Source organism: Desmodus rotundus, chromosome 8 (genome assembly GCF_022682495.2).
Source record: "Desmodus rotundus isolate HL8 chromosome 8, HLdesRot8A.1, whole genome shotgun sequence".
Lineage (NCBI taxonomy): Eukaryota > Metazoa > Chordata > Mammalia > Chiroptera > Phyllostomidae > Desmodus > Desmodus rotundus.
The window spans coordinates 41,552,123-41,564,668 of record NC_071394.1 but is presented as its reverse complement, the minus strand read 5'-3'; the positions used below and the strand labels follow the sequence as shown (position 1 = coordinate 41,564,668).

General features: G+C 42.3%; 1 protein-coding gene across 10 annotated transcripts in view; it reads right to left on the bottom strand.

Moving 5' to 3' along the window:
- Positions 1–12,546, bottom strand: part of ASPH (aspartate beta-hydroxylase) — a 204,374-nt gene that overhangs the window by 65,361 nt on the left and 126,467 nt on the right. For all 10 annotated transcript variants that reach the window (XM_053929580.1, XM_045204921.3, XM_045204919.2 and 7 more), the window contains 2 exons: positions 11,393–11,478; positions 2,954–3,040 (listed from right to left, as the gene is read on the bottom strand). In XM_053929580.1, the coding sequence (XP_053785555.1) occupies positions 2,954–3,040; positions 11,393–11,478 (173 nt within the window). The remainder of the gene's footprint in view (positions 1–2,953; positions 3,041–11,392; positions 11,479–12,546) is intronic.

Here is a 12,546-nt window from a genome sequence, read left to right as displayed (position 1 = left end):
CCTCTTATTAAATCTACCTTCTGTTGAATTTTCATTTTCACAACTCTTATGAATTTTAAATTTCCTTTAAATTATTCTATTAAAATTTAATTTACCATCCCTAAATTTTACTTTATGCCACAATAACTTAACTACTAGTAACACCTTCTAGTATAATAGTTTAGAGATAAAAAGCTAATGCCTGAGGCCTCAATGTCAAATTCCTCCTGTTACAGGTGAATATAAATACAGCAATCACCATATGCAAAAGCGAGTGCATTTATATGGATTTTGGTACCCATAATTAATACCACACACATGTAAAGAAAAATTCTAAAGCACGGAACATTTCTGCCATAACTTAATTAAGATTTGCATCAATCACTCTCTCTAGTTAATATGCTCTCCTTAACCAGACGACTGTCAGTGCTTGTGACAAAGAGCGTCACTTACTTCTGCAAGCATGGTATTTTGGAAACACATCCTCTCTGGCTTAATAGCAACACAATTTAGCAATTTTGCAGGATTGCTGACCAAATTAACTTACAAAACTGATATAGCCGCTGTGTGCTAAACCTGGCCTGTAACAGGAATTTGCAATCATTTTTCACAACATTAATTCATTACAATTTAATTAGCACATTTTTAATGGGGAGGTAGGAAGAATTTGAGCATCTGGATCTTGAGTGGTCGTCACCTTTAGTTCAGAGACAAATAGACTTGTTTGCCTATAATGGGTGAGGCCCTGTGTGACTGACAGACGGAAGTCACTGCCCTGACTCCCTCCAGAGGGATCTTGTTAGCTTCCCCACGGTCTGGAGTATTTTTGTAGCTCTGCATCTATTGTTTCCCAGTGGGGCCGAGACTCTATCTCAGGCCACTGTGCAGGAGCTTTCCTGCCTGACACAATTGTTTATCTGCCCTGGATTCACTCCGAGTTCCAGACTCCATAAATCCAATGTTCTACTTGACATGTCCACTTGAATGTCTCATGGCAGACATTCAAACTTAACAGGACCAAAATCAAACCCTTAATTTTGTACCTTTCTAAACCCGTCCCCCTCCAATCTTCCTGGTCAGAAACTGGCACTATCCTCTCCTCACTTGGCCAAACCAGAAACTCAGGAGTCACCCTGGACTCCTCTCTATCTTTCTCTGACCTTACAGCTAATCAATCCCTCATCAAGTCCTTTCAGTTCTGCCCTCTGCCCAGTTCCCATCTCTATGGCCATGACCATGGTCTGAGCCACGGCATCTCAAGTGCACGTGCCATTAGTCTCCCATTCTTGCTTCTGGTTTTGCTTCCATATTCCATTCTCCATCCAGCAAACAAGCCACACTGTAGGGAAAAAAACAAACTAGACAGTCACACCCAGGCACAAACTCTCCAATGGCTTCCCAGTGCACAGCACATGCCACCTGCGAGGCCCTGGCCTCGCTTCTACTCCTGTGTCCCTGAGCAGCCCTTCTTTCTGTCCTGGAGCTTATTATGCCAGATCGCTTCCCTGCATTCCGGCCTTTGCTCCTGCTGCCCCTTCTGCTTGGTCAGCTCCTTTCACAACCTTGTCATGTCTCAGCCACTTGTCACCTCCCTAGACAGGCCTTTTCTGATCACCTTTTCTTTTTTAAAATTTTTCGAAAATGCTTATTGATTTCAGAGAGAGGAACAGAGACAGAAACATTGATGTGAGAGAGAAACACCGATTGGTTGCCTCCCATATGCGCCCTGACCAGGGACTGAACTCAAAACCCAGGAATGTGCCCTGACTGGCAATCGAGTTTGTAACCGTTTGGTGTCCAGCACAACACTCCTAACCAACTGAGCCACACTGACAAGGGCCTGACCACCTTTTCTGACGTGCCACCTGCTCTGTCACATTACCTGCAGCCCCAAATCTTAACGGGTATGCTCTTTATTCCATTACCTTCTTTTCTTTATGGCATGTATTATTGAGTAAGGGGGTTTAATATTTATTTTAACACTGTAATATCCTTTGAACATACATTTATTTGTGAAGACTTTCAAGGCTTTGCTCAAATGTCACCTCTTCAGCAGAGCCTGTCACCTCCCTCACACATGCTATGCTGCTCTCTGCTTTATGTCGGTTCTCCGTAGCACTTATCACCAGGAGGAAAACATAGTTTACTTATTTGTCTTATGCAGTATCTTTGCCATTGTAACGAAAACTCCGTGTTTTGTTGGTAGCTCCATCTGCGGTGCCTAAATAGGGCCTGGCATGTTGTGGGTTTTCACTAAATAATTTTGGAGTGAGGAACTTTTAAAATGCCTTCCACCGGAACACAAGCTCTAAGAGGACAGAGACCTCTGGAGTGTTCATGTCAGCCCCGGGGCCTACAACCGGATGTGCACACAGTAGGGTTATGCAGCTACAGATGGATGTGGACAAGCTTCACGAAATGAGGGGCTGGAAGATGGAGAAAGTCAGACAGAAATGGAGACAGTGGGAGGGGCTTAGGGAGAAGGTAGCTGGGGAGAAAGAAGTCGCTGAAAGAAACTACAGGGAACACAAGAACATTGCACTTTATAGTTTTAAAGTCTTTCCTAAGGTCACTTGTGACCTCTCGAACTGAGGTTCTTAAAGCTCTCAGGGGCCTAACGTGAAGATTATATTGTGCATCTAAAAGGAATGGGATGAGGCGATGATGGAACATCAATGACTGAAGTATTAATCTTTATTTTCTTTTCAGAACCAAAGAGATGCCATTTTGGTGGAGGAGGGGGATGGTAAGAAAAAGGTTTCTAAATTCAGCTTTACACAATAGGCATAATTAATTGTCTTATTTAAAACAGTATTTATTGCTTGAGTTTATGTATACGCATGAGAATTGATGCTGTATAAAAGTGATAAAGAAAAAAAAGAAAATGCAAATAAATAGTGGGAATGAGCAATCCAATTTCACAGAACACGAGGACATCAAAAACAGTTATCGAAGTAGAAGTATTCTAGAATACCTGTGCCTTCCCATATCTCGCCCGTGGACTCTGAGGGTATTTACGAATTAGTTCTTCAAATACAGTCTTTGCTTCCTCAGTTTTTCCCTGTTAGGAAGAGGTAATTTCATAAAACAATAAATTTAAATGCATAATGATATTCAAGGTAGTATTAAATGTTCACCAAGTAATTCTGTCAAAATTTTCTAGATCCCATTCTGAGTTTAAAGAGAGTTTTATCTAAGATTTAAAAAAATTAACTGTACTATGGAAACAAATCTAGAAGTGAAGGTAAGTATACTTTATCTTTTAAAAGACAGACACCTGACAAATGATGTAATACGAGTCTTTGTTAAAGAAGCTGCATTTTCCCTCTAAGTGTATAATTCTTACACACATTCTTAAAGAACATATTTAGGTTTCAAGTTGGGGAAAAATACTGCTGGGATGTCTTGAGGCCTGTGATGAGAAGTCTGAAGCACCTTAAAATGACAGGGAATAAGCATGCAGATGCGAGGGCCACGTGGCCATGGCTCCTGTTACCCATTGGATGTCAGGGCTGATTTGACTCCTCCGGCTGCCTGGAGCGCCTCACTGCCTCAGTGTCATGTGACCCCTCCCAGAGCTCACACGGGCTCTTGAGAAGATGGGCCGAGCACCTCTGATAGGTCTCTGACCACCACTGCATGGAAAGGAGCGGAGGACGTGCAACAGGTACACCTGGGGAGGGTCTTGGCACAGGGCGGAGGAACCCTCTCCCCTCCTCACTCCATCAGCGCCATTCCACAGGGTCAGACGTGTGACCTGGTTTCCAATGGATGGCAGCCGGTCAAGGATATTTGCAGCCATGGGTCAGAGACAGATTTTCTGAGTTCGACTTCCCCAGACCCTCAGTTCCCTATAAATTGGTAAATCCATTCATTCCACGGGGAAACGCAAGCTCACTGCGATTTCCATGTTTTCCCCTCATTGAGTGAGTTTTCGTACAACGAAGTTTACCTCCCAGCGTGGCTGTGCGAAGCAAAGCGCAGCCTACCAACGGTTCCTTATGCCTAGTTCCAAAAGACTTGACTCAACAGGGAGGAGTCGGGCGACCTCCATGTTACAGTTCCAGAAAATCACTCCTTCACCTAGATACCGTGGAAGCAGGGGTGTCTTTACCCTCTCAGGAAGGCCATCGATGGCGGGCGGGGGGGGGGGGGGTGCTGGTGAAAAAATACATGCACAGCGCCGCGGTTCCGAGTGCAGGCTCTGAAGCCAGGCTGACTGGTGAGAGGCTGGGCTCCACCACTTAGAAGGTGTGTGACCTATGACAATTTACTGATGACTCTGCCTTAGGTGCCTCATCTGTAAAATGGGGATAATGAGGGCCCTGGACTACCTGGTGGAGCTGCTATAAAGGCCAAATCTGCAAACATACACGAAGAGCTTGTAGATACTGCAGAGACACAGAAAGCATCGAATGTTACCTGTTGTTGTTGCTGTTATTATTGTTAGTACTGTGTTGTGTGGGGCGGGGTGTGGGCCAACACAAGATACCGGGGCTCACCCCTAGTATGTCTGTTACCTTACAGACAGGCAGGTTGACAATGCGCAGTAAATGAGGACTTGGGTGTAGAGAGAAACCAAGCCAGGAACACATCTCTGAGTTATATTTAGTGTCAGAAATAATTGTGTCACTATTGAAAATATGCTGTCCCTCTCGCGATATTAATCATTTAAAGCAGTGTTAGGCTCATAACAAAACTGAGAGGCAAGTGTAGAGATTTCACATATACCCCCTGGCCCACCACAAGCAGAGACTCCCCCATAATCAACGTCCCGCACCAGAGTGGTGTGTTTGTTACAATCAATGAGGTTACGTTGATACCTCATCATCGCCCAAAGCCCATGATTTCCCTTAGGGTTCATACTTGGTGTTGTCCGTTCTATAGGTTCAGATAAATGCATCCTGTCTGTATCCACCATTATACTGTCTCACAGATTAGTTTCACGGCCCTAAAATTTTTCTATGCTTTGCCCATTCGTCCTTCTCTCCCACCGCAAGTCCCAGCAGTCACCCTTGGAAACTACTGACCTTTTTACTGTCCCCATAGTTTTGCTTTTTCTAGAATGTTACACAATTAGAATCGTACAGTAGGAATCCTTTTCAGATTAGCATCTTTTGGTTAATAATATGCATTTAAGGCTCCTTCATATCTTTTCATGGCTTAGTATCACTTTCTTTGTTTTTTCAGTGCCGAGTAATACTTGACTGTCATAACACAGTTAATTTAGCCATTCACCTATGAAAGGGCATTTGGTTGCTTCCGAGTTTTGGCAATTATGAATTAAGCTGCTACAAACATCCGTGTGCAGGTTTTTGTGATTAAATTTTCAACTCCATTGGGTAATTATCAAAGAACAGCATTTCTAGATCGTGTAAGAGTATATTTAGTTTTGTAAGAAACCACAACCCTCTTCCACAGAGGCTGCACTATTCTCTCTTCCCACAACAATAAACGACAGTTCGTGATTCACGCCCTTGCCGGCATTTGGGGCTGCCAGTGATCAGACTTTGTCCCTCCGAACAGGCGTGTCATGGCATCTCGCTGTTTTAATTTGCATTTCCCCAACAACATGTGACTTGGAGTGCCTTACGCTTATTTGTCATCTGTATATCTTCTTTGGTCAGGTGTCTGTTAAGGTCTTTAGCTCATGTTTTCTTATTGTGGAATTTTAAGAGTTCTTTGTATATTTTGGATAAGAGTTCATTTTTAAAACCATTACTTTTGTTTCTTCTGTAAATAATTTTAAGGAATGCAGGATTTATATTAAATATCTTTTTCTATGTGACTTTCTTCTAACTACCCTGTATTAGCTTCCTGTGACTGCTATAACAAATTCCCACAAACTTGGTAGCCTACAGCAACGGAAATTAGTTCTCTCACAATTCTGTGGCACAGGAGTCCAAACTCAGTCCCACTGGACTGAAATCAAGGTCTCAGCAGGGCTGCGCTTCCTCTGAAGGCTCTGGGGGAGAATCTGTTGCTTGCCTCTTTCAGCTTCCGAGGGCTGTTGGCATTCCTGGGCACGTGGCCACATCATCCTAGTCTCTTCCTCCTTTTTCACAGAACCTTCTCCCCTGTGTATGTTTCTTCTCTTCTGTCTGTATCAAATTTCCACCTGCCTCTTTATTGAAAGGACGAATTGGGGGCCTATGATGATTAAGTTTTTGTGTGTCAAACTAGACTGGGCTAAGGGATGCCCAGGTAGCTGCTAAAACATTGTTTCTAAGTGTGTCTGTGAGGATTTCTGAAGAAGAGATTAGCATTTGAATCAACAGAGGAAATAAAGAAGACCATTCTTATCACTGGGGTAGGCATCATCCAATCTGGAGAGGTCCTGAATAGAACAAAGAAGCAGAGAAAGGAGAATTGGCTCTCTTTGCTTGAGTTGACACGTCCATCTCCTATCCTTAGACACGGGCGCTCCTGATTCTCAGATTGAGACCTATGGCATCGGTGTCCTGATTCTCAGTTCTTCGAACTCAAACCTGGTTCTCCGGTTTGCAGATGGCAGGGTGTGAGACTTCTTGGTCTGCAAATATTATATGCCCTATTGGTTCTGTTTCTCTGGAAAACCGGACTATTACAGGACTTACCAGGGTAATCCAGGAAAATAGCTCCTTCATAAGATCCTTAATTACAAGCCAAAGCCCTTTTACCAAATAAGCTAATATGCACAGGTCCAGGGATTAGAACATGATTATCTTTTGGGGATGCCATTTTTCAGCCTACCAGACTCTGCCCTCTGGACCCCAGTGATTCACATCTGTCTCACAGCAGAATTACCCATCCCAGTATTCCCCAAAGTCTCCAATACTACATTAGCAGCTCAGATTTGAAATCTCATCTAAATCTCAGTAACTCCAAAGTTCCAAGTCTCATCACCTAATTCATCCAAAGCAGGGATGGGTGAGACTCTACTTATAATCCATCCTGGGGTAAAATTCTTCTCCATCTGTGGCTCTGTGAAACTAGAAAACAATTTGTCTGCTTTTAAAACACGTGATGAGATAACGTGTTTTAGCTTGGGATAACGTTTGTAGACATTTGCATTCCAAAAGGGAGAAAATAGAAGAAATCAAGGTATCACTGACTCCAAGCAATTTCAAAATATGGCAAGGCAAATTCCATAAGGTTTCCAGGTCTGTGGCTTGGGGCTCTGCCCTCCGAGTCCTCTGCCCTGGCTTCCTTATCTCTGGCCTCTTGGTCCTAGGCTCTGCTTATGGAGTTATCTTTCCTTTCTATTGAAAGGGTAGCATGGGTTTGCAGTTGATTAGGGTCACTAGCTTGTTTTTTGCCTCTCTGTGTGTGTCTTCTGTTCTGTCCGTATCAAATTTTGGGAGTCTGTCAGCCTTTTTTCAGTATGTCCTTTCTTTTTCAGTTTAAGGTGGCAGTGCTTCTGCTGGTGTAATATTCTCAAAAACCTGGTAGGTCTCTTGCGTATGTGTCAGGAATTCACACCATCAGAGGAGAGTCACAGACCCTCCCAGGATAATCCCATCTCTATTCTTGGCTTCTGCTGAGATGCTTGAGGGGATCCAGGAGTCACACACCTAATTTCTTCAGGCAAAGGATGTCCAGCTCCACCTTTGACTTTCTCTCCAAAGTATGCTTTTCTAACAGTGCATTTCCTCATTTTATCATCTTTAGAAATATGGATAGACTGAGAAATTCCCAAATTATCATGTTCTGTTGTTTATTTCCTTAATTATCTGTTTCCTTTCATATTTTATTATAAGCAACAGAAAGAAACTAGGCCACACCTTCAATACACTGTTTGAAAAAACCTCCTCAGTTAAATATCCAAGTTCATCTCTTAGAAGTTTTGCTTCCACATGACTGTAGGATACAATTCAGCTAAGTTTTCTGCCACCATGGGACAAGGACTGCCTTTCCTCTAGTTTTCAATAACATGGTCCTCATTTCCCTCTGGGCCCTTGTCAGAGTGCATTTAATGTCTATATCTGGACTCAGATTAATATATTTTGTTTGTAATGATAGATGTATTCTCTCTGAGAATAGGAGCTTTGTCTACTGTGCCCCTCACTTCCTCTGAGCCCTCACCAGAAGCAGCTTTCACGTCCATATTTCTACCAACAGTCTGCTTGAGATAATCCAGACTTTGGCTACCGTGCATCTCAAAATTCTTCCAGCCTCTACTCCTTACCCAACTCCAAAGCCACTTGCACATTTTCAAGTATTTGCTACAGCAGCACCCCACTGCCCAGTATAAGTTATGGCTGCTGTAACAACTTAGCACAAACCCGGTGGCTTCAAACCACAGAAAGTTACTCTCTCACAGGTCTGGAGAACAGACGTCCAAATCAGTGCCACTGGGCAGAAGTCGGGCTGAGGGCAGGGCCATGCTTCCTCCAGAGGCTCCAGGGGAGAATCTGTTCCTGGCCTCCTGACACCATCTCTTGACTTGTGGGTGCATCTCCCCAGTGTCCACTTTTGTCTTCAACTTGCTGTCTCCTCTCTGTGTGTGTCTTCTGTTCTGTCCGTATCAAATTTCCCTCTGCCTCTTTCTTATTAAGAAAACATGTGATTGCATTTAGGGCCCAACTGGATAACTGCACCTGTCTTGCCATTTCAAGATCCTTAACTTAATCATATCTGCAAAGACCCTTTCTCTACATGCAGTACCATTTGCAGGTTCTTAATAGACACTAGGAGATGGATATTTTTTAGGGGACCATTTTTAGCCTTATGAAACTTAAAAGGCAAATGTTGAGGCTCTATTTGTGAAATGCATGCTAAATGCACCATCACCAGATTTAAAATATAGGAATAACAATATTCATAACAAATTTGCTAAAGTATTTTGTTTCTGCTTGACATTTCTTTAGTTGGCCATCAAGGTTATAAAAATAATAGAATATTTTGGCCCTGTCCTAGGCATCCTTTGGATCCCATTAAGACAGAGGCTATGTGGCCTCCTTAAGAAGGTACTATTTGTCAAAGCAAATGTGTTTGCTCTCAAGTCTGAAAAAATTTCCCTTCCCTAGGTTCTTACTAGAGAATATAGCTCCTAACACTATTATAAAAATCTTATTTAAAAACTCAATTGCAAGATACAATGCTTGTACAAATTTCCTGAAAATCGTCTGTTCTTCAACACACTTTATATTTTATCTTAAGACCAAGTCGGTTTATTGGAGAGACAGGTACTGGGGCCCACTGTTTTGGCACGAGGCTGGTGGAATGCAGGGACAAGAAGACATACAGATGTAGACTCTGGGTGTGACACTAGGGAAGAGGCTGTGCAGTCAGCCCATCATCAAACTCTTTGCAAAGACCTGCAGCGGGATGCCCCTCGGGGGACCTGGTGCAGGACGGCTACTCTGATGAAGACGATTCATCTTGCAGCGTAATGCTACTCCTCTTGTTCTTCCTGCAGTTTATTTCATTTCTAGCACTGTTTACAGCCTGTGGTGTGAACTTCCTTGGGCTGGCCTTACTCTGGCTTCAAATGTTCTTCTCTCTCTCCTTTTTTATTTCACTTGTAATACAATAATAATGATAATAAATGATCCCAACAAATAAACAAATATTTCAGCAAATAATGTGAAATGTTTTTTCTGGGGGTGAGAAGTTTTAAACAATAAACATTATTTTCTAAAAACAGATTATTGAAATATGTTCTGATTACACATTTTTGAAGGAAAAATAAAGTGACCTCACACTTCCACATGGCACAGGATTTACAGCTAGGACGTGAGTGGAGACAGGCCCTCCTCTGCTGGGCCTTGCCTTGGCCGGGCCTCCACTCTTCCAAGTGCAGCCACTGGAATCATTTGCTACAAAACAACCCCGAAAGACTTAATTATGCAGATGATTCAGTCAGTAATTTGGATTCCGGGTGTTTCAGAAGCAAGAATTGCCTATGTGGCTACCTCTTCCTCCTTCGTGTACCCTGTTATAGATACAGGGTGCTCCTTGAGGAAAGCGTTATCAGTTCTCCAAAATAAGCCAACACCAGAGAATACCCCATTGATTGTTCCAGCTTGTTTACATTCACTGACCCATTTGCCCCTTGGAAACTGAGCCCTACTTTATCATTCATTATAACAACATAAAAATCCTTCTGTAAAGCTCTTTGTTCGTTATCCCAAAAGTCACTTATTAATAGACATTCCCCATTTGCATACATGACATTTAGTGTAGAGGAAGTGGAGAATGACGAATAAGGTAAACAGAAAAAAGATTCCTGCTTCACTTCTGTTAAAAAATGCAAATGTCCTAAAAACAGTAGATGGCTTCATTTTATAAAGTTGAACAAGAAGGATTGAGAAATCATTCATTCCATGGGGCTCATTTACTGAACAACAACTTTGCTGCGATATTCTTTGGAGCTACTACGTTTTTATTGGCTGGTAACAAGGGTAAGCAAGGCCCTGGCTTATGCCCATACAGAAGGCTTCATGCTTGCTGGTACACACACACATCCCCAACAAATGTGTGAGAAGCACATTCTTGTTCCACATCAGTTTCTAACTTGGGTGTTTTTATTTTTTATATTGTTGCTTATTTACTTACTGTCCCAAGGTCCCTGTTTTTGCAGCCAAAGTCTACTGATAAAAAGAGCATATTACAGAGCATTACACCGAGTATAAATTCAAGTACAGAGTAGAGAAAGAGAGATTTCCCTGAAGAACAAGATGATTAAGTGAAGATGTCATTAAATACATTATAATAAATACTTGACCCAGTAACTCGATGAATACGACCAAGTTAGGAGAACAACTTCAAGCTAGTGTCAATTCATTGTTTTCAAAACTGTAATATCTAGAAACAAATGCAAGTGAGATTCTAAATGGAGGACAGAGCAAAATATAAAAGCCACCCCGAACACTGGAGGTGCCCGAGGTTAACCTCAAGTGAGAAGAATGTAACCCTGATGCCATTTCACCTAACAGTAACTACCCTAAGAGTACTGGACTTACCCACTTTTTTCTTTTGGGAGGAGGTGCTGTAAAACTAAAACCTCCACTTATATGGTAGTTGATTCCCCTAAAATCATTTGATTTTTGCAAAAACAAAATAGGGAGCATGATTATTATTATTCTCATTTTTTCCAAGGCTCAGAATGGCCAAGTGATTTGCACAAAGACACATGTTAGATTTGCCCAAAGCCGCGTGCTAGAATGTGAAGGAAGTGGGCTGACTCCCAAGTCAGCTGCCCTGAAGGTAAGCTCTATTTCTCTTTGGCCATTACAGCTGAAATTTTTCTTTTCAATTGATTCATTTCACATGGTATGCTGATGTCTCTGGGGAAAAAAAACCCACTCTACTCAAAGGTTGTTGCTCTTTACATTTTTTTTTTTTTTTTAAGAAATCAAGAGTAATGCCTGAGCTTATGTAACAACTAAACCATTGCGTGTTTCTGCACAGAACAAAAACATCAACCTACCCTTTTACGGAGTTTTTCTGCAGCATCAAGTTCAGCTTTAATAGTCTTATCAAATTTATTTAATAGTTTAGGCTTCTTTTTCTTAACTGAAAGAAAAAAGAGGTTTTTATTTTTTTATTTTTGTCTTAAAATAGTTATTAAGAATAGTGATTTACAAGTAGCGAGAAACCTAGTGTTGGGCCCGATCCTACAACTGCAAGAGCAAGCTCACTGCTGTTCAGCTTCCCGTCCCCAGTACCACAGAGTCAGTCACGTGGTTCTTCCTTACGGGCCCAAAGGTGGTGTTTGTGGACTGTGTGCATGTTGGTATACCTAGTTTCTGGAATGAAAATGGTAGGTATGACTTCTAAACTCTTATGAAAAACTTTTTGGCTAAGTCCAAAAGACCACTTAAAACACTTTTTGGATATGTCTATAATGTTTCTGATCAGGTAAATGTAAAAAGAGGAAGCTACTCTCAATGGAGTCAAGTAAACAGAGTTTCTTGGTCCAGCACTCAAGCCCTTCCACTGCATCATGGACCCATCACTCTGGCTACAGTGTACCCTTCAACCCAAGTGGACCATCCTATGTACCCCAAATAAGCTCTGTGCCATTTCTGAGGCTACCTCCCCCATGTTAAATGGCCTGTTCCTTATGGTTGTCAGGTGAAAATATGCCTGTCCTTCACCACCACACTCCTTACAGTTTCTCAACCTATCACTCATGCAAGTAGTCTCTCTCTCTCTTCCCCCTCCACCCCATCCCGAAATAAAGCTCACAGCACCCTTCCTTCTTGCACGTGACTTTTATTACAATCATTTGTATACTTCTTTTTCTCCCTTTCCAAACCATGAGCTCCTGCAGAGTGGCTCCATGCCTTAGAGCAAACTGAATTTATTCATGCTTCCTTAGCATGAAGTCACAGCCAGCAGGTGAGGGGGTGGGTCCTGATGGAATAGATATCGAGGGCTCCCTGGAAGCCCAGAGGAAATAATCCTGTCTGAGGTCACAGGAGAGTGACAAAAACAAAAATCTGATGGGGAAGCTGGATGTTCCAGAAAGAGAAGGGGACAGGTGGTGGAGAACGGGGAGGAGTGGGATAGAGGGAAATGAGAATAGTCAGAAGAAAACTTCCTTGATGTTCTGATATTAAACTTACAAATTCAATCACG